The following is a 25,834-nucleotide window of genomic DNA, read 5'->3' as shown; positions in this document are numbered from 1 at the left end:
ATCTTTTCCAGTGAGTGGGATAGATTTGTTCCTGATCCAAACTCTAGAAGTGGATCTGTTCGTGACCAGCATCATATAGCACTGGTTTGGGAAGAGGTTCAGGGCACAGCTTGCCATGGCAGCTGTGAGCCCCAGCAGCACCCCCAAAGATTGACTTCTTCAGCGTGGATATCCAACACTCTACCCAAGCCTTGTTAAAGCATTACTGCTAAAAGTGATGGTAGCTGCTATTGACTGAACCCTCACCAGCTACCAGCATCCCTGCCAGCTGCTTTGTATAAATGTCCTCGACTCTTCAACACTTCTTTATGAGGTAAGTGTTATAACGGGTGACCAAAATGATGCCCAGGGAAGGTAACTCTTCCTGTCCAAGGAGAAAGGTAGACGTCCCTACACTAGGCTGCTCGGTGAGTGAAAGCAGCTATATTCCCCCTTGAAACTCAGTATACCAGAGCAGTCTGATTGGCAGTCTTTTGATCAGACCCCCAAATACTTACCCATATCACCTTTTTGGAGGGGGAGGGGGGTTATTTGATTACCAAAAAAAGTTCAGCATCCTAGCTCTCCAGCAGTTGCTTAGTAACCAGCTAACATTACAGCAAAAACAAACAGATCAATTGGGAAATAATGAAATGAGCTCTATGCATAGACATAGCTGCAAAGTTTCGCTGAAATCTCTCTTCCACCCCCTCCACCTGTTTCTTCTAAAAATCGAGCGTGGAGATGTGCAGCTTTCACTCCTGATTTCAGAAATGTCAAGTGAAATTCCGCAGGCATGGTGGAAGTCACGCAGACCTGCCTTGGAACCCAGGTTCTGCTGTGCTCATCAGGGATGTGCCTTGGGGCTGCTTGTTTCATCTCCCCAATCCCATTTCCTCAGTTAGTAAAGGGGCTAATAATAGCTTTGTGGGGGCTCTAGTAGGCGTTCAGCAGGAGTTAATTGTCTGTGTTTTGGCCCATTCTCAGCACACGGAACTGAATGTCTCTGCCAGGCCCCCACCCTCTAGAACCCCCACTCTTGCAAACTCTGCTGCCTTCAGTACCGCCTGGCAACTTAGTTGGTAACGATCTCGTTTTTTAAGAAATGAGAAACTATGTACTCATACCCATTCACTCTCAAAACTATCGAGTGAGCACCTGTCACACACTCGGCAGCAGGCAGCACTGTGGCCGTGCTGCCCCTGGAGCCACTCAGACCTGCATTCCAAGCCTGAGCACGCTCTACCCTACATTCACTGGGCCTTCCGGAAGGTGCTTGACCTCTCGCTTTCATCGGTGGGGACCATAGACTTCTTCACGCTTAAGGTTCTGGGAGGACTGAGTGGAGTGACAGCGGGAAGCACATGGCTGAAGTGTCCTACACTGCGCAGGTGTGGCGGCACCTCTGGATGGCCGGGCCCTGTTCTAGGCACTCGGGCTGTCAGTGCCTGGGACAGGCCAGGTTCCTGTCCATACGGGGTCTACGCTCTAGAGGGCGCTCCAGCTGTGGGCACTGCCACTACTCTTAGCAACACAGGGAGAGAGAGAGAGATACAGGAGCTGAGACCCTCAAGAAGATGACCCAGTGTGGGTGGGCAGGGCCGCCTTGAACATAGTTCAGGCATGAAGGACTAGCTGGTGAACAGGCATGGAATGTTGCAGAATGGCCGAAGCTCAGACAGCTCCATCAGCTGGAACTTCCCACGTCCGTAAAACGGGGGCAGGTTTCTCACCTCTTTCCCTCACCCAGCAGAATCCTCATCTTTGTTCAGTGCTTGTAGCTTTAAACCTCTCTGCTGTGCTTTTTTTTGCCAATGTTGCCTTGCTCCCTAGGGGAGAGACCTGCCCCATTGGTCGAGATTATTTATCCTGGCTGCACGGGAGTGACAAATTCCACTTTTATCGTGTCCTCTGCAGGATGGTGTCTCACCATCCTCCCCCATCACGAGTCCCCTGGCATGTGATGGCTGCTCTGTCAGCACCGGTTGAATGAGGGTAGACATGTGAACAAGGGCCAGGAACAGGTGGTGCCACACAAGGCCAACTGGCTACTTGACGAGGGACATGACCAGGTGGCGTTTCCTTGTGTTCGTCATTGTTTCTACAACGGTGAACATTTGCTGAGCGTGTAGTATAGGCCAAGCACCGTGGCAAGCACTTCTGCATGTGTTTTGTCATTTAACCTTATCACAGTTCATTTAACAGATGAAGACACCTGGGTGAAATAACACACCCACAGGCACAGCATTACTAAGAAGAAAACTCATTTAGCCTGGGTTTATCCAAAGGCATTCTGTGCTTAACCTGTTTTTTTTTTTTTAAATTGAAGTATAGTTTATTTACAATGTTGTGTTAATTTCTGCTCTACGGCAAAGTGATTCAGCTATACATATATATACAATATATATCCTCTTCAGTTTTGGTTTATCATAGGCTAGTGCGTATAGCTCCCTGTGCTTACAGTAGGACCGTGTTCTTTATCCATTCTGTGTATTAATATAATCATTTGCATCTGCTAATGCCAAACTCCCACTCCATCCCTCCCCAGCCCCTTGACAACCACAACTCTGTTTTCTATGTCTGTGAGATTATTTTGCAATAAATTCATTTGTGGCATATTTTAGATTACACATATAAGTGATGAAAGTGAAAGTGTTAGCTGCTCAGTCGTGTCCGGCTCTTTACAACCCCGTGGACTGTAGCCTGCCAGACTCCTCTAATCCATGGAATTCTCCAGGCAATCTTCCCGACCCTGGGATCGAACCCAGGTCTCCTGCATTGCAGGCAGATTTCCTTGCCGTGTGAGCCACTAGGGAAGCCCAATGTAAGTGATACCATATGGTATCTGTCTTTCTCTTGCTGGCTCACTTAATATGATAATCTCTAGGTCCATCCATGTTGCTGTAAATAGCATTATTTCATTTGTTAATGGCTAATATTCCATTGTATATATCACATCTTCATTCACTCATCTGTCAGTGGACATTTAGGTTGTTTCCATGTCTTGGCTGCCGTTAACATGGGGTGCCTGTACCCTTTTGGAGTTTTGTCTGGATATATGCCCAGGAGTAGGATTGTCAGATCACGTGGCAAGTCTAATTTTAGTATTTTTGAGGAGCCTCTATACCTTTTTCCATAATGGCTGCATCCACTTACATTCCTACCAACAGTGTAGGAGAGTTCCCTTTTCTCCACACCTTCTCCAGCATTTATGGTTTGTAGACTTCGTGATGATGGCCATTCTGACTGGTGTGAAGTGATACCTCATTATAGTTTTGATTTGCATTTCTCTAATAATTAGAAAGATTGAGCATCTTTTCCTGTGCCTGTTGGCCATCTGTCTGTCTTCTTTGGAGAAATGTCTGATTAGTAAATATTGAGCATCTTTTCCTGTGCCTGTTGGCCGTCTGTCTGTCTGCTTTGGAGAAATGTCTGATTTAGGTTTCCTGTCCACTTTTTGATTGGATTGTTTGCATATTTTGGAAATTAAGCTCTTGTAGGTTGTATTGTTTACAGATGTTTTCTCTCCTTCCCATAGTTGTTTTTTCATTTTGCTTTTGCTTTCCTTTACTGTTGTGCTTAACCTGTTTGTGGGTCCAAATGCCTGACAGGCCCAGTGTTATGGCCGTGATCATCCTCCCAGGTTGTAGTTACCAAGTGCCTTCTATGCATTGAAGCACTGCCTTCACTTCTACATGAGATGACCCATTTAATCTGTAGAGAACTCCCCTGCCAAGGTCCTAATACTAGCCCCAGCTCAGAGAGGACAAAACAGTGGCACAAAGATGTAAGTTGCTGGAGAGTAAGAGCAGGTGAGTGTCCAAGTAGGGCCTGAATCTGCGCAGGCTGCCCTCCAAACTGAAGCTCTTGACAGCCCCTCCAGTGACCTCTGGCTCACAACTAACCCAGGACAGCACACAGAAAGCACCCTTGGTCCTTCAGTCATAATTGCTAACTGAAAATGGGTTACATAATTGCTAACAGGTAGGTAGGAATGAATAATCCTGGAGAAGGAAATGGCAGCCCACTCCAGTGTTCTTTCCTGGAGAATCCCAGGGACGGGGGGGCCTGGTGGGCTGCCGTCTATGGGGTCGCACAGAGTCGGACACGACTGAAGCGACTGAGCAGCAGCAGGAGCAGGAATGAATAAGGATGTTGAGAGGAACATGAGATGCTGACTCGAGTCCCTGGCAGAGATCTGGGTGCAATCAACAATAGCTTTCTCTTTTATTAATTTGCCCTGAAAGCTCATTCATAGCTTTTCTGCCCCTCCCTACCTGATATAACTTCCCCTGGATGCATTAATACCATCAATTCAGAAACCACCGAGTCTTGCTGCCCCCATCCCAGTTTTCAGAGGACTCTGCCCATCTCCGCCTGCATTCCTGGTGTGTCTTACGGCTCCATTCCCTGTAGTCAGTCTTACCTCCCTCATTTGCAAGTCCTTGCTGTTGTCCCCACATACCTCCTGGAAGCCTGTCTACTGGGAACTTATTTCCTAGGCAACTGGAATAGAATCTGAGCAAAACCATATTACCTGGCTGACCAAGCAGGGGTGTGAAGCAAGGCCTGGGACGGGCTGTGCCCAGGTCCACCTCCATAGTTATCACGCAGATTAGCAGCACTCCTAGCCCAGAGGTAGGCTGCTAAGTCCCACCTGAGAGGTGTCATTCAGATGATCTCTCGTTGCTCTAGTGGAAGCCAGGCTTCTTTCGGGTCCTCCTGAAACTAGGCGGTGTGAGGGGTGTGGGGCAGCGGGAGACATGGGGGCTTCTCAGAGCTACACACACGCTTTTCTGTGCCCCTCCAAGGGTTGGTGGTGTCTGTGGCCATGTTAACCCTGCTGCTTCTCACCATCTGCCAGCTTGCTCACTGGTTCGTCTGCACTCTACCCACACAGTTCCAGGAATAAGCAGAAATCAGAGAAGTATGGGGGCATTTCAGACACATGTCTCAGCCTCCTCTTCAAGGAGGGATCACCCCAGCTGTGCCCATAACTCCTCGTGAGCCTCCCAGGGGGACCTGAGGGTGCAGGCGATCCCTGCAGACTAAGGGATGTCTACAAGCGCCCTCCATGCACCAGGAGTTGCACTAGGTGCTTGACAAATGTGATTGTTTTTATCACAAACATTACCATTGTTTAAATGCAGAAGATAAACTTGATCAAAAGCCCCAAGTAGCAGAACTACAACTGCCATCTCGCCCTGTCCTTTCCAAGGGCCTTCTTCACAGTACCATCCATTCTGTCACGTAAGATAACCGCAGATTGATTCCTTCATCTCCTGCACATTTATTTAATGCCTGCTGTGTGCTTGGCACAGTGCTGGAGCAAGAAACATAACCATGAGCAAGGCTCATCCCTGACCTCAAGCATAGCAGAGCTGATGGGTACATGAGCAGGCAGTCCTGTGCGTTACTAACGCTGCCACCACCCACTGTCCCCAGTGAGCAAAAAGGTCCAGGATGATGCTCAACATTGCTAATTATTAGAAAAATGCAAATCAAAACTACAATGAGGTATCACCTCACACAAGTCAAAATGGCCATCATCAAACAGTCTACAAACAATAAATGCTGGAAATCATGGAGAGAAAAGGGAACCTCTTACATTGTTGGTAGGAATGTAAGTTGGTACATCCATTATGGAGAATAGTATGGGGGTTCCTTGAAAAACTAAACAGAATTCTCGTATGATCCTTCAAGCCCAGCCCTGGGTATATATCCAGAGAAAACTGTAATTTGAGAAGGTACATGCACCCCAGTGTTCATGTTGGCACTATTTACAATATCCAAGACATGGAACCAACCTAAATGTCCATCAACAGAGGAATGGATAAAGATGTGGTACAAATATACAGTGGAATACTACTCAGCCATTAAAAAGCATGAACTACCATTTGCAGCAACGTGGACAGACCTAGAGATTATCATACTAAGTGAAGTACAAAGACAAATGTCATATGGTAGCACTTATATCTGGAAACTAAAAATGCTACCAGTGAACTTATTTACAATATGCAAATAGATGCAGACTTATGATTACCAAAGGTGGGGAGGGATAAATTAGGAGTTTAGGATTAAGATACACACACTTGTTGTTTAGTTGCTAAATTGTGTCCAGCTCATTTTGTGACCCCATGGACTATATAGCCCACATTGCTCCTCCGTCCATAGGATTTCCCAGGCAAGAATACTGGAGTGGGTTGCCACTTCCTTCTCCAGGGGATCTTCCCGACCCAGGGATCAAACCCGAGTCTTCTGCATTGGCAGGAAAATAAGATAATCCATAAGGACCTCTCTGTATAGCACAGAGAACTCAGTATTCTATGAAAATCTATATAGGAAAAGAATCTGAAAAAGAATGGATATTTGTATAACGGAACCACTCTGCCATACACCTGAAACTAACAACACTGTAATTCAACTATACTGCAATATGAATTTTTTTAAAGTCTAGAATGAACCAGTCCCATAGAAGATGTAGCTCCCCATCAAGCGGGACACATCAAGACCAACAGAGGTGGTCAGGGGAGGTGCAGGGAAGCAAGTTCCTCAAACTGGCTGCTCACAAAGCCTTAAGAGAAAGAGTGATGCTGTTCTGGTTTTGGAAGCAGAGGCACACTCCACAAATTGCTTTCCCTCCTCCTGTTCCTTTCACTATAACTTTCCTGAGTCCTGGGAACTTGTATAAGCATCACTTAGATTCCTTACAACTCAGGTTTCATTAAAAAGCGGGCTCTGCGACCTTTGATGCTGCGGGTATCCAAGCTCCGAGAGCTGAGGTTCTCTTCTGGCAGCCTGACAGCAGCCCCTGTACCTTCAGCCCCATGGTTCCCAGCAGTTTGTCACTTGTCAGCATCAGCCTCAGCCATTCGTTGCACCAACACAAGGAAATCAGCACAACCACTTCTGTTAATGGAGTGGAAGCTTTCATGACCAGAGAGTGAGGATTTTCACCCCTACCGAGGGAGTAGGGGCAGCAAGAGATGTCCAGAAGACAACGAGCACCAAGAGGGCTCATGCACAAAGCAGCAAGAGTGGGAGAGTAGGAGATGGCGTTCTCAAGCTAAGGGCAGCGAGATTGGTCTTCAGCACCAAGTGCAAAGGAAAGGCAAGAAAAATGAGAACGGCAAAATCTGTTGGATTTGACAGTGAGGGGCCATTTCTGACCTTGGCCTGATCCGAGGAGTCAAAAGCAGACTGTAGTAGTTAGAGAAACTCGTGGATGGTAAAGAAAAGAAACATCACCAGTGTAGGAAGCTCAGTAAGCCAGGTCGGTGCATGCCTCTGTATCTCCAAATGCTGCCTGCGTCCTGGCCTCTGCTCAGTTAGCTGCTACAAGGTGGGATCCCCTGTGGGGATGCTGTGTAAGGAGCATCAGCATGCAGGCTCCAGCCTCCTGCCATCTCCCTCCCTCCCTTTCCTAACCTCTCCCACCAGCTGCCTTGATCCATGAACTCCCACGAGGCTCACTGCGCTAGCTGCCAAGTCACCGCATTCACAGGCCTGGTCCATACAGATCCTGTGATTGTTGACCTTTCCAGGTCATTTCTACACTGGGGTAGCCTTGATTCATACAGTGTTGATTTCAGCATCTTCATCCTTTGTTAATGATGGTGGTGACCACTAGCTGTGCTTTAAGGCAAATTACTTAGCCTCTCTGAGACCGAATGTCCTTTTTGGTAAACTCGGAACACTAGGACATATGGCACAGGTTGCAGTGATTCAAGGAGTAATGTCTATACAGAGTGCCTGGCACGGGGCTTGATACTGAATACACTGAAGAAGTACAGGTAATTCCGATTACTGTGTATTCACCACCTACAATGTATCAGGCACATTATAAGAAATGCAGTTCCCCTGGGTCCTTTATGCTTCCTTATTTCCAAACTTTGCAGATACCTTGAACCTCCTTCTCCCCCTGACTGGCTAACTCCTGCTTCTTAGAACACAGCTTAACCAATGGCATTTTTCACAGAATTAGAACAAAAAAATCTTAAAATTTAAATGGAAACACAAATGACCCCAAATAGCCAAAGCAGTCCTTACAGCAAGAAAGGAAGCTAGAGGAATCAAACTCCCAGATTCAGGCTATACAACGAAGCTACAGTAATTAAGACAGTATGGTAGTGACCCCAAAACAGAAATATAGATCAAGGAAAGGATAGAGAGCCCAGAAATAAATCCACACACTTATGGTCAATTAATCTGCAACAAAGGAGGCAAGAATGCACAAAGAAGAGGGAGTCTCTTCAATAAGTGATGCTGGGAAAACTGGACAGCCACCCGTAAAAGAATGAAATTAGAACATTCTCTAACACCATACAAAAAAATAAACTCAAAATGAATCAAAGACATAAATGTAAGGCCAGACACTATGAAACATAGGCAGAACACACTTTGACATAAATTGCAGCAGCATCTTTTTTAATCCACTTTCTAGAGTAACTAAAATGAAAATGAAAATAAATGGGACCTAATTAAACTTAAAAGCTTCTGCACAGCAAAGGAAACCATAAACAAAACCAAAAGACAACCCACAGAATGGCAGAAAATATTTGCAAACAAAGTAAGCTACAACGGATTAATCTCCAAAATACACAAAAAAAAAACAAACAAGTCAATTGAAAAACGAGAAGAACTAAACAGACATTTCTCCAAAGACGACATACAGATGGCCAACAAGTACATTAAAAGATACTCAACTTCACCAATTACTGGAGAAATAAATGTAGTTTATTATCTATAAACTCCAATCAGGTGTCACCTCAAACCCAAAATGGCCATCACCAGAAAGTCTACAAACAATAAATGTTGGAGATGGTATGGAGAAAAGGGAACCCTCCTACACTGCTGATGGGAAGGTAAACTGTTACAACCACTATAGAGAACCCTTTAAAATCTAAAAGTAGAATGACCATATGATCCAGGAACCCCACTCTGGGACAAATATCTTGAGAAAACAATAACTCAGAAAGATAAGCGCACCCCAGTGTTCACTGCAGTTCTATTCACAATAGCAGATGGGTGGATGGAGATGTGGGACATACCTACACTGGAATATCACTCAGCTCTAAGAAAGGATGCAGCAGTGCCATCTGCAGCAACATGGATGGGCCTAGAGATGATCACACTGAGTGAAGTCAAAGACAAACACATGTTATCAGCCATATGTGGAATCTAAGGTTTTCAAAAAGAGATACAAATGAACTTACTTACAGAGCAGAAATAGACTTAAAATTATCGAAAACAAACCTGTGATTACCAAAGGGCAAAGGTGGTGGGGAGGGATAAATCAGGAGCTTGGAATGAACACACAGACACCCACACTACTATGTATTATTAATAACAGATAACCAACAAGGACCAAGTTCTCCTGTGCTATGCACAGGAAACTACTCAATGTTCCCTGATATTCTATGTGAGAAAAAAATGATGAAAGAATAATGAACGTATGTATAATTGAATCACTTTGCTATACACCTGAAACGAACATTAAAAAATGACTATACTCCAATAAAATTGTAATTTTTAACAATGCAGCATCCTAACCCATCTGTGCATCTTTTAAGTGTGGAGTCTGGTGGCATTCGGTCTCACTGTTTTGCAACCATCACCATTATCCATCTCCAGAACTATTTGTACCTTCAGAACTGAAACTCTGTAACCAAACAGTAACTCCCCATTCCCTCTCCCTTAAGTACCTAATAATCTTTCAAATAGTGATACTTTGTCTCTCTAGGAAAAAAAAAAAAAAGAACCCAGCTCAGTGATGGGAAACTCCACACCAGAGACCCTCCATTTCTGTGTTCCTCACTCCCTCCTCTTTGGCCTCTGCCACGACAGAGATGATCACCAGTTCGCTCAGCTCTGGACTCTGTATCTCTGCCTGGCTTCATAAATATTCACTAATTAATGAATATATTATCTTAGCTTTCTTAATAACCGAGCCTGTGAAGTATTTACTTTTATCAAGATAAGGAAACAAAAGCCCAGAGTTAAGAAAAGTGCCTGTGATTACACAATTAGTGGTGCTGAGATAGAATCAGCATCATCTGATGTAAAAGGTGGCGCTCTTTTCCTCACTTCTCAGTCTCCAAATCGGCATCCCCTGAGACACAGCCAGCCCTCACATGCGTGATCGCTTTAGTCGGCTCCTCTTGAAACATCAGAATATCTGGCCGTCCTATGTGGCAGCACCTATATTATGTCAAGGGCTTTGTGATTGATCTCCTGGGAGACACTACGGTCAACTCTCAGCAGCAGAGTGATTTTTTTAATACAGAAAACTGATCCTCTCACCCCTCACTCAGCTCAGAGTTCCCCAGTGGCTTATCTCACCGAGTAAAACCCAAGACCCTTGTATTAGTTTCCTGTGGCTGCTGTAAGGATTCTGAGAAGGGTCAGGGTGTCTGCAGGGCTGCACAGTCTCTGGGGGACCTAGAGGAAAAGCTGTTTTCTTGCTCCCTGGAGGCCTACCCACATTCTTTGACCTGTGTCCGCATCACTTCAGCCTCTGCTTGCATCATCCCGCCTTCTTCTCTGACTCTCACGTATGTGTGTGTGTGCCTTATCCGCTCAGGTGTGTCTGACTTTTTGTGACCCCATGGACTGTAGCCTGCCAGGCTAATCTGTCCATGGGATTCTTCAGGCAAGAATACTGGAGTGGGTTGCCATTTCCTTCCCTTACCTCCCTCTTACAAGGATCCTCACTGTTAAAATGAGTCCACCTGAGTAATCCAGGATAACCCTCCTGTCTCAGCATCCTTAATCACATTTGCAGCATCGCTTTTGCCCTGGAAGGTCACTATCTGCAGGTTCCTGGGATTGGGAGGTGGCTGGCCTTGGGGGCAGGGGTTCATTTGCCCACTGCACCCTTCGGTGGTCTGTGAACCCCATGTAATCTGCAGGCGCCTCTCCAGTCCCCGTTCTAGGAACCCTCTCTGCTCTTTACTGTGCTTTTCTCAGGTGGGCCTTTGCACTGGCTGTTTCCTTAACCCAGAAAGCTCTTACCCCAGGTCACCATGCGGCGTGCTCCCTCACCTGCTCCAGCCGTTTGTTTAAACATCCCCTTCTCTGTGAGGCCTGCCTGGACCACCTTATTTAAAACCACAACCCATTCCCACCTCTGGCATTCCTAACATCCCTCACCCAGCGCCATTCTCTCTCAGCAGTTCTCACTCTCCAACATGCCATGCCGTTCACTCTGTTCTCATCTGTCCCCCGACCACAAAATGTCAGCTCCACAAGGGCAGGGATGTCTGCCCATTCTGTTTACCAGTGTAGCCCAGGTGTTTCAGCAGCGCCTGGTACAGGGTGCAACGAGCCAGGAAATGAACCAATGACAGGGTGAAATGGGAAGATCCAGGGTGGGTGCCAGGCTGTGGGCAGGCCAGCATAAAAAGAGGACAGGTGCCCATGCTGATGAGCAGTGCACACCACAGCTTGTCACCTGCCGGGCACAGGCTGAGCACTCAATGCTCACCAGCTCAGTGCTCACCAGCACCCTCTGAGATCAACGTTGGGATCACCATCCCCATCTTACAGACAGAAACCGCAAGACAAAGAGGTTAAGTAATCAGCTGGGGTGCAAACCTAAGCCCTCAGCCTCAGAGCCCTCATCTTTACTGCATTAGAACCCACAGTGTATCCCTGATTCTAATTTCTCTGAGACTCTTTCCCATCATCTCCTCATGTCAGAAACCTGGGCTGTTTTCCTGATGACAGATGCCTGCCTCTAGGATGGAGGATGGAGTTATAAAGAGAAGGGGTGAGGGGTGGCGGGGGGTGGGTATACACGCAGTCAACTACCAGGATCAGTCCTGGAGTTTGGTCATTTTAAGCCCCAGCAAGCCCGTCTACCTACAGTAGAAAGTCTACCCTTTCGTGCTATTGTTTGACATAATGCTGAGCCGCATGAAAACCTACAGTCTCTGCCCACCTCCACCCCCTCGACTGACTTAGGGAACCTTGCTACTCTCACATTCCCTCCTCATCCCCACCAGTCACCAGTTTTAGCAAGTGGGAACAACACAGTCTGAACAGTTTGCATACTTGAGCGAACTAACACGAGAGGCTGTGGGGAAAAGACGCCCAGGTGAGGACACAGGGGACTTGGAAGACAGTGGCGGCTCACAGTCTCCCAGCAGGTCAGCTGGGCCAGGCTGGATGGGATGAATGGACTCTTGTCGGGAACACTTGAATTATTTGTGATGTGAAAGAGGGCTCAGGGAGCTGGCACAGACCGAAATCAAATCAACTCTGTTTCCACAGACAGGCAGGCTGGCTGGCAAGCCAGAAAAGGACCCTGGTTTAAGCAGTTGGTGGCCTTTCCTGAGCCCTCTGTTCTCAACCCCTCACTTGCTGCAGACCCACCGGGAAGCTGAACCTGAAGAGAACGCTAGCTCATTTGTTACTCAGTTTTTCTAGAATGTCTCTAGAGCGATGGTTTCACTTCATCCTCACAGCAGTTCCGACTGATGAGAACATCATGTCCATTCTACACTACAGATGGGAAGGCTGTGACTACAAGGTCCCCAAGGTCACAGGAGGGTGACAGGCAAGGCCTGAACCTGCTGCTGGCTGCTTCCAAGTCACTGTGTTTCTTGGGTGCTCTGTTATACCAGCAAGATTCTGAATTGCTGCTGTAAATAACTAAGGTGCCTTCTAAGAGTTCTGCATGCCCAAAACATTCTAGTAGGCTTGTGAATAATTTCGAAGGGGTCGTTGGCAAAGGCAAGTGGGCCAGTCAGGATTTTTCAGAGAAACAGAACCATAGGGTGATTAGATGGCTGGATAGTGACTTTAAGGAACTGTGATGGTGGCAAGTCTGAAATTCAGAGAGCAGACCAGCAGGCTGGAGATGCAGGCAGGATTCCTGTTCTACAGTTTGTGGGTAGAATTCCTTCTTTCCCAGTAAAGCTCAATTTTTGTTCTTAAGGCCTTCAACTGCTTGGACGAAGCCCACCCACATTATCAAGGGTAAGGGTTTTTACTTGATCCTAAATGTTAATCACATCCATGAGATACCTTCACGGCAACATCTGGCGGATTATTTGACCAACCAGCTGGGCACCACAGCCCAGCCTAACTGACACATAAACAAACCATCAGTAGCGGCCACCATCAAGTAGCCAGCACCTAGTACGTACCAGGCGCTGCACCAAGCATTTCTGTATGCAACGCGCACCTTTTCTCATCAGAATGTTTTACATGTGCATGAACCCTGGACTCAGAAGGGCCCAAGTGACTTGCCCAAGCGGAGTGATGGAGTCAGGGCCAGAAACCAAGCTGCCTAGTTACTACCGCACCAGACTGCCCTCCAAAATCTTCAGCTGAGGGGCTGCCTTGGTGGTCCAGTGGCTAGGACTCCCTGCTCCCAGTGCAGGAGGCCCAGGTTCGATCCCTGGTCAGGGAACTAAATCCCACATGCTGCAACTAAAGGTTCCACGTGCTGCAAGAAAATCAGAGCCTGTGTGTGCCACAACTAAGACCCGGTGAAGCCAAATAAGTAAAAATACTGTTTTTTAAAAATCTCCAGTTTGGATGTTCTAGATTAACTAGTCTCAGAGAGGTGAATGACAGGCTCCAGAGCTGTTCAGCCTGTCAGAGCTGGCTCCAGGATGCAGGTCTCTTGGCCCTGGGCCAGCCTTCCCACTTCACCATCCCCCCTCTGCTCCTGGAAGAGCCTGCACTGGAGACATTCTGTCCTCTCCTGGACTCACTTTCTAGTAAAAGTGGCCGTAGACCATGCCACTCAAGGTGGTCAGCAGGCCAGCCAAGGTGGGAGGTGCTGGCTAGATACACTGGTGCAGGAAAGCCCAGGCTGCCGTTACCAGCTCAGGGCACAGATGTTCTCAGAGTCAGTGCCCTGAAACCACTTTGTTGCTGAAACAGCTTCTTAATAAGAACCATTCAGGACATCGATATGAAAGCCTCCTGGAACTGAGGTTGAAACGAGCCTATCTAATGACAAATCCATCTCCGTGGCACTTCGTGTTTCAGCGAGATTAAATGGAATTTACAGAAAGCACTCCAGAATCTCATGCTGTCTATGCAGAGGGAAATAAGCTTGCTTAGGACTCAGTTTTTGGGTGGCCTGCTGCTGACTGGGTCTGCTTACTATGGACCTTGCAGTGTATCGGTTGTTTGGTTGCAAGCAACAGAAACCAATGCTGGACGCTTAATTAAAATGAAAAGAAATCAAAGGGGAAGCATAATTGCTGAGTGGTTTATCTTATGGAATCAAAGTAGGATTCAGAAGACTAGTCCTTGAGACCATAAGTAACCCGTGGCAGCTCTGGGCCCCTGTGCAGCAGAAATTCAGAAACCTCTGGAGTGCTGCCTGGTGTTAGCACAAGTGAGCTCTGTGGTCTCCAGCCTCTGCATCTGTTCAGATTTCCAAGAGTGAGAAATTGATTTAAAACCTTAGTGTCTGCCCCTGAACACCTGGTCAGGGCTTCACGTAGGGCAACATAGCTCAGGGCTGCCCCTGTGTACAGGGACCATGAGAAGGGGAATTATCTTCTATTCCAAGAAGTGGCTTCTAGAGACTTCCCTGGTGGCCCAGTGGCTAAAGCTCCATGCTCCAAGTGCTGGGAGTCTGGGTTCGATCCCTGGTCAGGGAACTAGATCTCCCATGCAGCAACAAAGATCAAAGATCCTGCATGCCTCAACTAAGACATGGCACAGTCAGAGAAATAAAATTTTTTTTAAAAAATTATTGAAGAAGTGGTTTCTATAATAACCTTAATTGTAACAGCAATTTGAGGTTTATCTAGAGACACCCACATTCATAGACATCTGCAACAATTGTGTATGTGTGCACACTTCGCCGTTCCCTTTGTTGGTCAGCCCTCCCAGCCTCCCACTCCATTTCCACAGCAATCATATCTTCACATGATTAGCTGCAAGTGCGATCTTGAGCCCTGGTTTAGTGATCCTTGCCCTTGGGCTTTTAGCATCCTGAAACACGTTAGATGAGAATGTCAGCATCAGACAGGAAGAGACTTTGGAGGGTGGTGTTCTGTATTTCCAAGCAGAGTGCCTGGCACATAGTAAATGCATGGTGACTGTTGAAGGAATAGCGACCACCCATCAGTGCTGGGATATCTTCCCTCCCTCCAGGGGCTTTGCCATTTTGATCCAAGGATATTCTTTAGACCCATATGTCCCATCCCTAACACCCGCGGCAATAAATAAGATGCATGCCTTTCCTGGGTCTCCCAGGTTGCTCAGTGGTAAAGAATCCATCTGCCAAGCAGGAGATAAGCATTCGATTCCTGGGCAGGGAAGATCCCCTGGAGAAGGAAATGGCAACCCACTCCAGTATTCTTGCTTGGAAAATCCCATGGACAGAGGAGCCTGGTGTGCTGCAGTCTATGGGGTCACAAAGAGTCAGACACAACTTAGCAATTCAACAACAACAACAACAACGTATCTTTCTTGGAGGAAAGGTAACAAGCCCCCAGTCTGCCAGTGTCCGACATAAGGTTGATATGAAAGAGAATGTCTGGTCACAGGCCAGGGAACCTTAGGTGTTTGTGTAGAGGCATTGCTTAGAGAAAGACAAGAGGAATGCAGGCCAGAACAGGCTGACTCAGACCTCTGATCCTCCAACCGGCCAAGGGTAGCTCACCCAGATTCTATCTTGACATCATCCTTTATAAATCCGTCTTGAAATAGTGATGTGAGGGTCATATATCATTTGGTATATACTTAACTGAAACATAATTATAGAGTGAACTGCAAATAATACTTAAAGAATTCTCATGTCAACTTCCAGTCCATTTCAACCACGCTCTTGCACTGAGAGCTGGTGAGACCCCCTTCACCAAGAGTGGTTCCGAGAAACCCCTCCTTATCTTGACCTGGTCCAGATTCCCCCCTCATCTGTGGCTACCGAACCCTTCTGCTCTTCTTTTTTGGATTGCTCCTCTGTCCGTGTCCCATGCTGGCCTGGGCTCACAAGTTACTTCCTTACACAAGGTACTGCTCCTTGCAGACCAACCTGGCCTGCACACACAGGCTCAAAGTTCTATTGAATAAAGTTACTTTAAGTAAGAAGCAGTTGTATTGCTCTGGATGACTGCTCCTTACAGCATTTTTGCTAAATACCTCGTGTTACTCCAAGGGAGAATTCTTTCTCTGTCTCAGAGATAACGAGCATCTCAGGCTGGCCTGAGACCCGAGGGTCAGTAATCTGAGCAGGAAGCCAGCATGCAGTATCACAGCCATGGCGAAAGAGATGCCTGGGAATGGGACGGCACTGCAGTATAATGGGGACTGTTTGCCATGTGCCCGGTACGCCTGGCAGTACTATTGTTTCTGGTACCTCGTCCAGTTTCCACAGCAGCTCAGCAGGGAGATATTATTGCCCCATTTTGAGGAGGAACCTGAGGTCATGAGAAACTGAATTACTTGTAAAATATGGCAAGACACCTAAAGTGAAGAGCCAGGCTTTTAAGTCCTATCTGTGGTTCATTACAGCCTCATGCACCGTGACTTTTCTCTCTTTCAAATGATGGCCTCAGAGCTGGCTCCAGGCAGACAAGTCCAGAAGGCAGGAGCTGGGTCTCGGAGGGACAGAAGGCAGGATTGAGTGAGAGGATGGCAGGATCCAGAGCTCTGGCATGTTGTGTCAGGCGAGTTTGAAGGCTTAGCATCGGAAGGAGTCCAAGGAGTGAAGAGTCCCAGAGATGGGACCACAGATGCCCAGGTTGGCAATCAACTCATCAGCGTGTGTCCAGCTCTCCTTGTGGCCAGTGATGCATCAGGCGTGCGGCCAGCCCAGGGGACCCAGCAAGCAGGCTGGTCTCCACACCTTGTGGATACCTGGTCTCTTGGCTTTTGCACTTGGCTCTGACAGGGGCACACACTGTGAATGTGCAGCCCCTCTGCTCTCTCTCCAAAAAGACTCCGCCTTCTGGCCCAGAGACAGCCAGGCTCCTGAGTGCTGCTGGACAAGCTTCCAGGCCTCCCCCAGGTCTTGGTTTCCCTTATGTTTAAGCTGAGAGGCTGCCCCTGGCTTTCTCTACAACCCCTCCTTGTACCAGCCACCTCCACGCACTTGCATGGGCAGCCTCTACCTGCCATTACAGGGGCCCTGTCTCTCTGCCTGCCCTCTCTCCAGGAAGTCTGTCATCCAGCTGGACCTCGCCAACACCAAGAAGGCCATGATCGTCCCCGCGTTTGAGACACTGCGCTACCGGCTCTCCTTCCCCAAGTCGAAGGCAGAGCTGCTCTCGATGCTAGACATGGGGACCCTCTTCACGTTCAGGTGAGTGGCCCTCACTGCCACCCCCTGGGAGAGGGGGAGCCCAAAGTCATCCTCACTCCTGGGAAACCAGAAGCCAGAGGAGCTGCTGGCCTAGACGGTTGTCATTGGCATTAGACCATTTTAAGGCCACAGAAGCACTGCTGGCCCAAACTGTGTGCTTGGCATAATTCTTTCTCTTCCCACGTGCCATGTGCTTTTTATGTGATTGACCTGGAGGGCTTCCCTGGTGGCTCAGTGGTAAAGAATCACCTGCCAATGCCTGATACCTGGGCTTGATCCCTGGGTCGGAAGATGCCCTGGAGGAGGAAATGGTAACCCACACCAGTATTCTTGCCTGGGAAATCCCATGGACAGAGGAGCCTGGCAGACTACAGTCCATAGGGTCATGAAGAGTCAGACACAACTTACCAATGTGAGAGAGAGAGTTCGCCCTGTGTATCCAGATGGAAAGGACAGGAAGGCTGGGTAGGGTGGTCAGCTTCTTTCTTTTCCACTTTAACCAGCTGATGTGCTGCCCCTGTCTGTAGGGTGGTCAGCCTCTCTCTTTCCACTTTAATCAGCTGATGTTCCGCCCCTGTCTGTTGACTCTGACTTCTCCTTTTGGTTTGCTCGTCCATTCACTCGTTCGATCAGTGGGCTTCGTCACATTAGGGCCATGGTGGCCATCTCTCGTTTTCTTTTCTTGTGAGCGGTCTGTTCTCTGAGGTCCTCAAGCCTGGGATGGGCAGCAGTAGTAGCTTCAACAGCTAAAGGCATCCAGGTGACTCCAAGATTGCATACAGCAGTGTGGCAGCTGTCTGTCCTGTTGCCCGAGTGACAGTTTCAAACAAGTCCCTCATTTCCCTGACTTCCTAGAATCCTCAGTCCTCCAGAAACATAGCAGAGGAGCTACCCGTCCCCCTGTCCAAAGGGCCAGGAAGTCTGCACGATGGCACAGATGCAGATGGCTTCTGTCCCCAGGGACAGACTGCAGCATTAAGGGGAGCACCCCTGGGTGAGCAGGAATCCTGCTCGGCCTCCTGATTGTGAGAGAGAGCCGTGCCCACCTTCTGCTCCCATTTTAAAGAAAGGCCTCCCTTTTAAACAGTATAAACACTTCCTTTGAACTAAAAAAAAAAAAAAAAAAAACCACGTGCGTGCTCAGTCACTTCAGTCGTGTCCGACTCTTTGCGACCATATGGACTGTAGCCTGCCAGGCTCCTCTGTCCCTGGGAATTCTCCAGGAGAAAATACTGGAGTGGAAAAAAAATAAAATACTGGAGTAGTTTGCCACGCCCTCCTCCAGAGGATCTTCCCAACCCAGGGATCAAACCCACGCCTCTTATGTCTCCCACGTTGGCAGGTGGGTTCTTTACCACTGGCACTACCTGGGAAGCCCCCCCAAAACATACATTTCTATGCAATCTGAATTTTGCTGAAAAGATCCTAATTTAGGTTTTTATACCACTGTTAAGTTACTAGAAGTTTCTAGAAGGTTTTCTCAAGCAAACATTATTTTGTGAAGATAACTTTATGAGATAGGTTATTCATGCAACAATTCAGAGGAGCTCCCTCTTCACCTCTCATACAGATAAAGGAACTGAGGAGTGGAGTGAAGGATGGGGAAGCCTGGTGTGCTGCAGTCTATGGGGTCACAAAGAGTTAGACACAACTTAGCAACTGAACAACAAAGCATGAGCTGGGCACGGGGATCAGCTCATTTAATCCTCACAACAAATCCATGAGATAGATATGCTATCCCCATTTTACACATAAACTTGCGGCTCTGAGAGGCTGCATAACTAGCCCAAGCGACACAGCCAATACATGACAGAGCTTGGATTCAGCCCAGGTCTAAAAACCATAGAGCCTGGGCTCTTAATCAAAATACCATCAGACCACTGGTCAAGTCCTGAATTTACTTACCGGCATCTGAAAATGCAGGCAGAAGTGGAGACTTTGGAGTCCGTAGCCTCATGGCTGTGTGTGTGCTCAGTCACTCAGTGGTGCCTGGCTCTGAGACCCCGTGGACTGTGGTCCTCCAGGTTCCTCTGTCCATGGGATTTTTCAGGCAAGAGTACAGAAGTGGGTTGCCATTTCCTACTCCAGGTGATCTTCCCAAAGGCTGATCACCTGGCAAGTCTCCAAAGCACCCCTCCTTCCAAATCCCCAGGTTATTTAAGAACTCATTTCAAGGCCAAGTCCAAGGGCCTGAGAGCTGGGAGAGCTGGGGGTTGGCCTGCTGTGTCCGTGATTGCTGCTCTGGCCAAGAGCTTGCAAGCCATCATGCCAAGTGCTGAATTACAAACCTTCCTTCCAAGAAACTGCTTTGTCACCTTCCCTCCAAATGAACTCTTAAACCTCCTAGCCACTGAAATCTGCTTCTAACAGCGCCTGAACTAATAAGTCATGCTCAGGTCTACCCGTCCTCCAGGGCAGCGGTTCTGAGCATGGTCCCTGGACCAGTAGCATCAGCACCCCCTGGGAACTTGTTAGAAGCACCAAGTCTCAAGCCCTACCCCAGCCCTACTGGATCAGAAACTCTGGGGGTGGAATCCAGCAATCTGACTGTTAAGTAGTCCTCCAGGGGATTCTGATACACATGCCAGCTGGAAAACCTCTGCTCAACGCAGAGTGCCCCGAGTTTCTTCTAAGCAGCATCCCACAAGGTGGACCCAGGAAATGTCTTTCATCACTGTTTTTTGGTTTTTTCTTTCTTTTTCTTTTTTTTTTGAGACTAATGGTGGTGGTCTCAGAAAGCAAGTTCTGGAGACCAGTGTCTACTGGTGTGACAGTAGGTTTCCTGGGGCATTTTCTGAAGCTCTTCTTTCCAGAATTTTCTTTTCCTCGGGCCCCATCTGCTGCTTCACTGGCTCTCAGCTCCCATCTCTTTTAGCATCCAGAGACATATTCCTGCCCCACTAGCTGGCTTCTGTCTTAGGTGCCTGTCAGGTTTTTAGATTTCTCTTTCAACTTAGTGTAGAGGCCCCACTGACTACTTGTTCTAGATACAGGCCAGAGAGTGTGATGACAGTGACGTATAAAAAGAGGTAACTCAGCATAGTTAACTCAAACCCTAACCTGAGGAAAGGTCCTATCCCTTGAACCAGGCTGCCTAGGTGTGCATCCCTGATCTACCTACTGCTATTTGTAACTTGATATTGGGTATATTATGAGAACTTACAATTATGGGTAGGACAGTATAACCATCTTAAGTGCTTACTAGAGCTTATTATCATTATTGTTGTTGTTGTTCAGCTGCTAAGTCATGTTCAACTCTTTGACCTTATGGACCGTAGGCTTCCAGGCTCCTCTGTCCATGGGATTCTCTAGGCAAGAATCCTGGAGTGGGCTGCCATGCCCTCCTCCAGGGCATCTCCCCGACCCCAGGATTGAAACTGCATCTGTTATGTCTCCTGCATTGGCAGGTGGGTTCTTCACCACTGGCGCCACCCATAGTTATGTTCATTTCTATTACTATGTAACAAATTACCACAAGTTTAGAAGCTCAAAACAATACAAATTTATTATCTCACAGTCATTTTCTGAGGGTCAGAGGTCCAAGCATGGAATGCCTGGATTCTCTGCTTATGGTTCTCATTTGGCTAAAATCAGTGTGGGGGAGGCTGCAGTTGTCCCTAGAGTGTGTGGTTCTCCAGGCACACTGCTTGCTGACAGGATTCTTTTGCTTGTGATTGGAGGACTGAGGTCACCATTTACCCCCAGGCTTTTTGCCACATGACCCCCATAGGCAGCTCACACATGGCGTTTTGCTTTCTTCCAAACCCAGATCTAAAGGTTCATATGATTAGGTCAGGCTCACTCCCGTAGTCTCAAGTTAACTGATTAGTAACCATAACTGCATCTACAAAAATCCTTTTTGCCATATAATGTAACATAATTGCAGGAGTGATATCATGCTCATAGGTCCTGCCTCAAGAGGAAGGACATTGTACTAGGGAAGGGTCACCAAAAGGCATCCCAGATTTCTGCCTTCCACTCCCTGTTTCAGACTAACCTGCTGTTCCATATAAATGACAGATAGCAATCCAGAAAGTCATGTACCTTTTCATAGTGATAGCCTCTTTATTAGTGAAGGATGTATTGGATTGGTCAACAAGTTCATTCAGGGTTTTCCTTAAGATGTTATGGAAAGCCCTGAATACACTTTTTGGCCAACCCAAGGGGCTTCCCCAGTGGCACAGCAGTAAGGAATGTGTGTGCAATGCAGGAGACACAGGTTTGATCCTTGTGTCAGGAAGATTTGCTGGAGGAGGAAATGGCAACCCACTCCACCATTCCTGCCTGGAAAATCCCGAGGACAGGGGAGCCTGGCGGACTACAGTCCATGGAATCTCAAAGAGTCAGACACGGCTGAGCACATGAGCACAAGGGTAGAAAAAAAACAAACAAAAAAACTAGGAATTCAGGGAAAATATATTTCAACATTAATTACGTGGTCTTGGTCAAGCTGCTCAACCACTCTAACGCTAAAAAAAGAAAAAGTAAGGGGCTGTCTCTGTTGCTGTAGGGCTTCCCTGGCAGCTCAACTGGTAAAGAATCCGCCTGCAATGCAGGAGACCCTGATTCGATTCCTGGGTCGGGCAGATCCACTGGAGGAGGGATCGGCTACCCACTCCAGTATTCTCGGGTTTCCCTGGTGGCTCAGTTGGTAAAGAATCTGCCTGCAGTGTAGGAGACCTGGGTTCAATCCGTGGACTGAGGAGATCCCTGGAGAAGGGAACAGCTACCCACTCCAGTATTCTGGCCTGGAGAATTCCATAGACTGTATAGTCCATGGGGTTGCAGAGAGTCAGACATGACGGAGCAATTTTCACTTTTGTTGCTATAGCAAAGTACTACAAACTGGGTGGCTTAAAATGACAGAAACTTATCCTCACCATTCTGCCCACCAGAAGTCCAAAATCAAGGTGTTGTTGGTAGTTCCTTGATTCCTCCAAAGGCTCAAGGGCAGATTTCTTTCTTGCCTCTTTCTAGCTTCTGGTGGTTGCCAGTAATCCTTGGCATCCCTTGGCTTGGAGGTGTCTCACTTCATCTCTGCCCACGTCTTCACATGGAGTTCCTCCTGCATATCTCTGTGTCCAAAATTTCCTCCTTTTATAAGGACTTTGGATTAGAGACCACAACAATCCACTGTGACATCCTCTTGACTTGATTACATCTGCAAAGATCTTCTCTCCAAATAGGTTGCATTCACGGATACTAGGGGTCAAGACTTGAACATAGCTTTGGCCAGGGTGGAGGGGAAGGCGAGGAATGGGGACAAAAATTCAACCCACCACGAAGACTGTATCAGCATATACCTCTTCATCCTCCAGACCAGCATTTGGAAACCTCTGCTTCCTTCCCCTCCACCAATGGCTTTTCTCCTTGTGTCCCAGGTACCATGTCTGGACAAAAGGCCATGCACCCACAAACTTCGCCAAGTGGCGGACTGCCACCACGCCTTACCGGGTTGAGTGGGAGGCCGATTTCGAGCCGTATGTTGTTGTGAGACGGGACTGCCCTGAGTACGACCGGAGGTTTGTGGGCTTTGGCTGGAACAAGGTGGCTCACATCATGGAATTAGATGCCCAGGTGAGAAGAGTAGAATGTTATGGCCCCAGTACTGTGGGGGCAGTAGGGGGGTGGGAAGGGGAGGCCTGTACCTCAGAGCTGAAAGGCCCTTGGAGATAAGAAGGCAGGGACTCAAGAAGGAACAATATGTGCTCATGGTCCTAGAGTAAGAATGTGACAGTACTTGTTCTCAGTTCTGTTGATTCTTAATCCATTTTTCTTTCTCCTCCCTTGGGTGACAGTTGGGTTCCCAGCCAGGTCCCCAGCACATCTGAGTGTCCTGGAACAAACCATTTCACCCCCTCATCCTCATTCAACTGAGTGATGAAGATGAGTGAATGATGACCATTCATCACTCACCCTGTGAATCATGTAACTGACACAGAGCATTCTAGGAATTCCATATAAATGACACAAAGCATGCAGATAAGGTGCAGCTATTCTACCCCATAACTAAAGGAGTGATTTTCAGGCTGTGTTTAATCATGAAACCCTTTCATTCATTCAGCTAATACTTATTGAGCACCTGCCTCAAAATCGCCTACAGAATTCTAATAGGTTAAACCAGAGGTCTGCAAAGCTTTTCTCCAAAGGACCAGATAGTAGATTTAGGGGGATCTGTGCGGCCGGTAAGTTTCTTTTTGAGCTCCTCAGTTCTGCCTTCGTAGTTCAGTTATAGACTGCATACTGTAGGTGTGACTGTGGTAGTAGTCTCAAGGGAGGAGAATTACTTTCACTTTATAGACAAGAAAACTAAGGCTCAGAGAAGCCAAATAATGTACCCAGGATCATGGAGACAACCTTGAACTAACTGCCCTCATCCACGTGGTGATGCTGTCCATGGTGCTGCCCTGGTACTGGTGTCATACACGACTTCATTCCTTTGTTTAGTCAAGTAGCTGTCTGCTTGGGTGCTCATTGTACATCACTGGGGAACTCTGAGGGTCTCAGTCAGCTCTTGTCTGCTTCCAGGAGTATGAATTCATCGTGCTGCCCAATGCGTACATGATCCACATGCCTCACGCCCCCAGCTTCGACATCACCAAGTTCCGGTCCAACAAGCAATACCGCATCTGTCTCAAAACCCTGAAGGAAGAGTTTCAGCAGGACATGTCCCGCCGCTATGGCTTTGCTGCCCTCAAATATCTCACGGCCGAGAACAACAGCTAGCACCAGGAAGCCCACCATGAGCAACAGATGTTCTGCAGGGTGGGGAGAGCCACTTGCTGTTTGGGGCCCAGCCTTCAAACTCAAATTGAGCATCACCGTTTTGGTTTTTTATTTGTCTCTTTGGCCCAATTAAGCTGCCCTCATTATGGAGATCTGGGACAAGGATCCGGCCAACCCCGCTCTGGCCCATGATCCGTCATTCCCAGAGCAGGGGAAATTACCCATCTACGCAGTCTCTCCAAGAACGGGACACGGAGGGTGAGAGGGAGCAAAGGGGTTATCCTTCCACAAAGCCACACAGCCAGGTCTTTGGGATGTTTTCATTGTTTTTTTTCCTTTTTCTTTTTTTTTTAAAGGGAAGGCAGGGTGTTGGGGGTTATCCATCCCAGGAAATAAAAGCAAAAATGTCTCTTTATCAGAGAAAACGTTCTTCTTCGCCCTACAGTTTAACCATGTATCCAAAAGGAGGGCACGCCAATGATCGAACTATTGTACTTGACATTGTACTTGACAGGACCTGGAGGTAGTATCAGTTGGTTCCTTATCCTCAAGGTCACTCTTGTTTTGTTTCGGTGGGGTGGGGGGGGGGGGGTGTTTGTTTGTTTTGAGTCTGGGAATCCCAAATAGAAAACCTGATCCTTTAAGGCTCCGAAGGAAAACCAGCTGCCTCAGCTAACATCCCTTGATCAGCAGTGGCTCAACCAAGAAGACAAGAGTCTTCAACCAGTATTTAAACATGGGTAGCCTTCTTCAGGATGGTCCTCAAGGCCCCATGACCTTAAATCCCAACTGTTCAGAATCCGGGGGCTACAGAGGACTGTGGGAGTGCAAAGACCAGCTATTGTACAGCTGGTCTCGTTTTCTTTGGGCAGTGACTGAGTCACGGGGACAGGGCTTTAAATGGATGGTTTCTGTGCACATGAAAGGTATGAACCTCTCAGGCCTTTAGAAGAACTTTCATTATTCAGTCCTGAAGATTCATGAGCCCGTTGGGAGAACTTTGGAAGAATGTGTGGGGCTCCTCTGTGTTCCTGTCTGCTTTGCAGCGGCTGGGCCAAGGTCATGACCTCAGGCTTCCTTGGGGACCCATCCAAGGGTAGGCCAGCACCTTCACCATCACACAGACTGAGGGGACACTGGACTTTTTACCCATTTTCTTGAATCTTCAATATTAATGTTGTGTTTACATTGATGAGAACAAGAGTCAGGGCCCCACTCTCTGCCGGGCTGTTTGTATCGAGTTGCAGTGTGACCAGCAGGCGCTGCATCAATAAATGCAAGTACAGACTGTTTCTTCCTCACTCCCCTCCCACTCTCTTAAGGACCTGCTGGAGACACTTCAGTGTAGAAAGCAAAGTCGATAAACGGCAACTTTACACTTCTGTCCTCCCATTGTGTCCACTCGTCATTTGAACTTGAACTTCTTTTTCTCCCTACCTGAGGTTAGATCTCATTTCACATTCACGACCTCAAAGCAGTTTCCCACTGTCCGTTTAGCTTCCATCACAACATGGAAGCCACGGGTTTTAGGTACCAGATGTGGGCTAGCAAGGTAAACCATGGCTGCTGCTGCTAAGTTGCTTCAGTCGTGTCCGACTCTGTGCAACCCCATAGACGGCAGCCCACCAGGCTCCACTGTCCCTGGGACTCTCCAGGAAAGAACACTGGAGTGGGTTTCCATCTCCTTCTCCAATGCATGAAAGTGAAAATGAAAGTGAAGTCGCTCAGTTGTGTCCAACTCTTAGTGACCCCATGGACTGCAGCCTACCAGGCTCCTCTGTCCATGGGATTTTCCAGGCAAGAGTACTGGAGTGGGGTGCTGTTGACTTCTCCAAAATCGTGGCAGTTTAT

General features: G+C 47.7%; 1 protein-coding gene across 3 annotated transcripts in view; it reads left to right on the top strand.

The window, feature by feature from the left end:
- The window catches only part of LARGE1 (LARGE xylosyl- and glucuronyltransferase 1), a 447,934-nt gene extending 423,471 nt beyond the window's left edge, over positions 1-24,463 (top strand). For 2 of the 3 annotated variants that reach the window (XM_068970493.1, XM_068970491.1), the window contains 3 exons: positions 17,111-17,257; positions 22,639-22,834; positions 23,786-24,463. In XM_068970493.1, coding sequence (XP_068826594.1) covers positions 17,111-17,257; positions 22,639-22,834; positions 23,786-23,983 — 541 coding nt within the window. In that variant the 3' untranslated portion in view covers positions 23,984-24,463. The remainder of the gene's footprint in view (positions 1-17,110; positions 17,258-22,638; positions 22,835-23,785) is intronic. The other variant, XM_068970492.1, reaches the window with a different exon arrangement.
- The last annotated feature ends 1,371 nt before the right edge of the window (positions 24,464-25,834 follow it).

Source organism: Capricornis sumatraensis, chromosome 4 (assembly GCF_032405125.1).
Source record: "Capricornis sumatraensis isolate serow.1 chromosome 4, serow.2, whole genome shotgun sequence".
Taxonomy (NCBI): Eukaryota; Metazoa; Chordata; class Mammalia; order Artiodactyla; family Bovidae; genus Capricornis; species Capricornis sumatraensis.
Note: the sequence above shows the minus strand (reverse complement) of the source record. Positions and strands in the feature narration are given on the sequence as shown.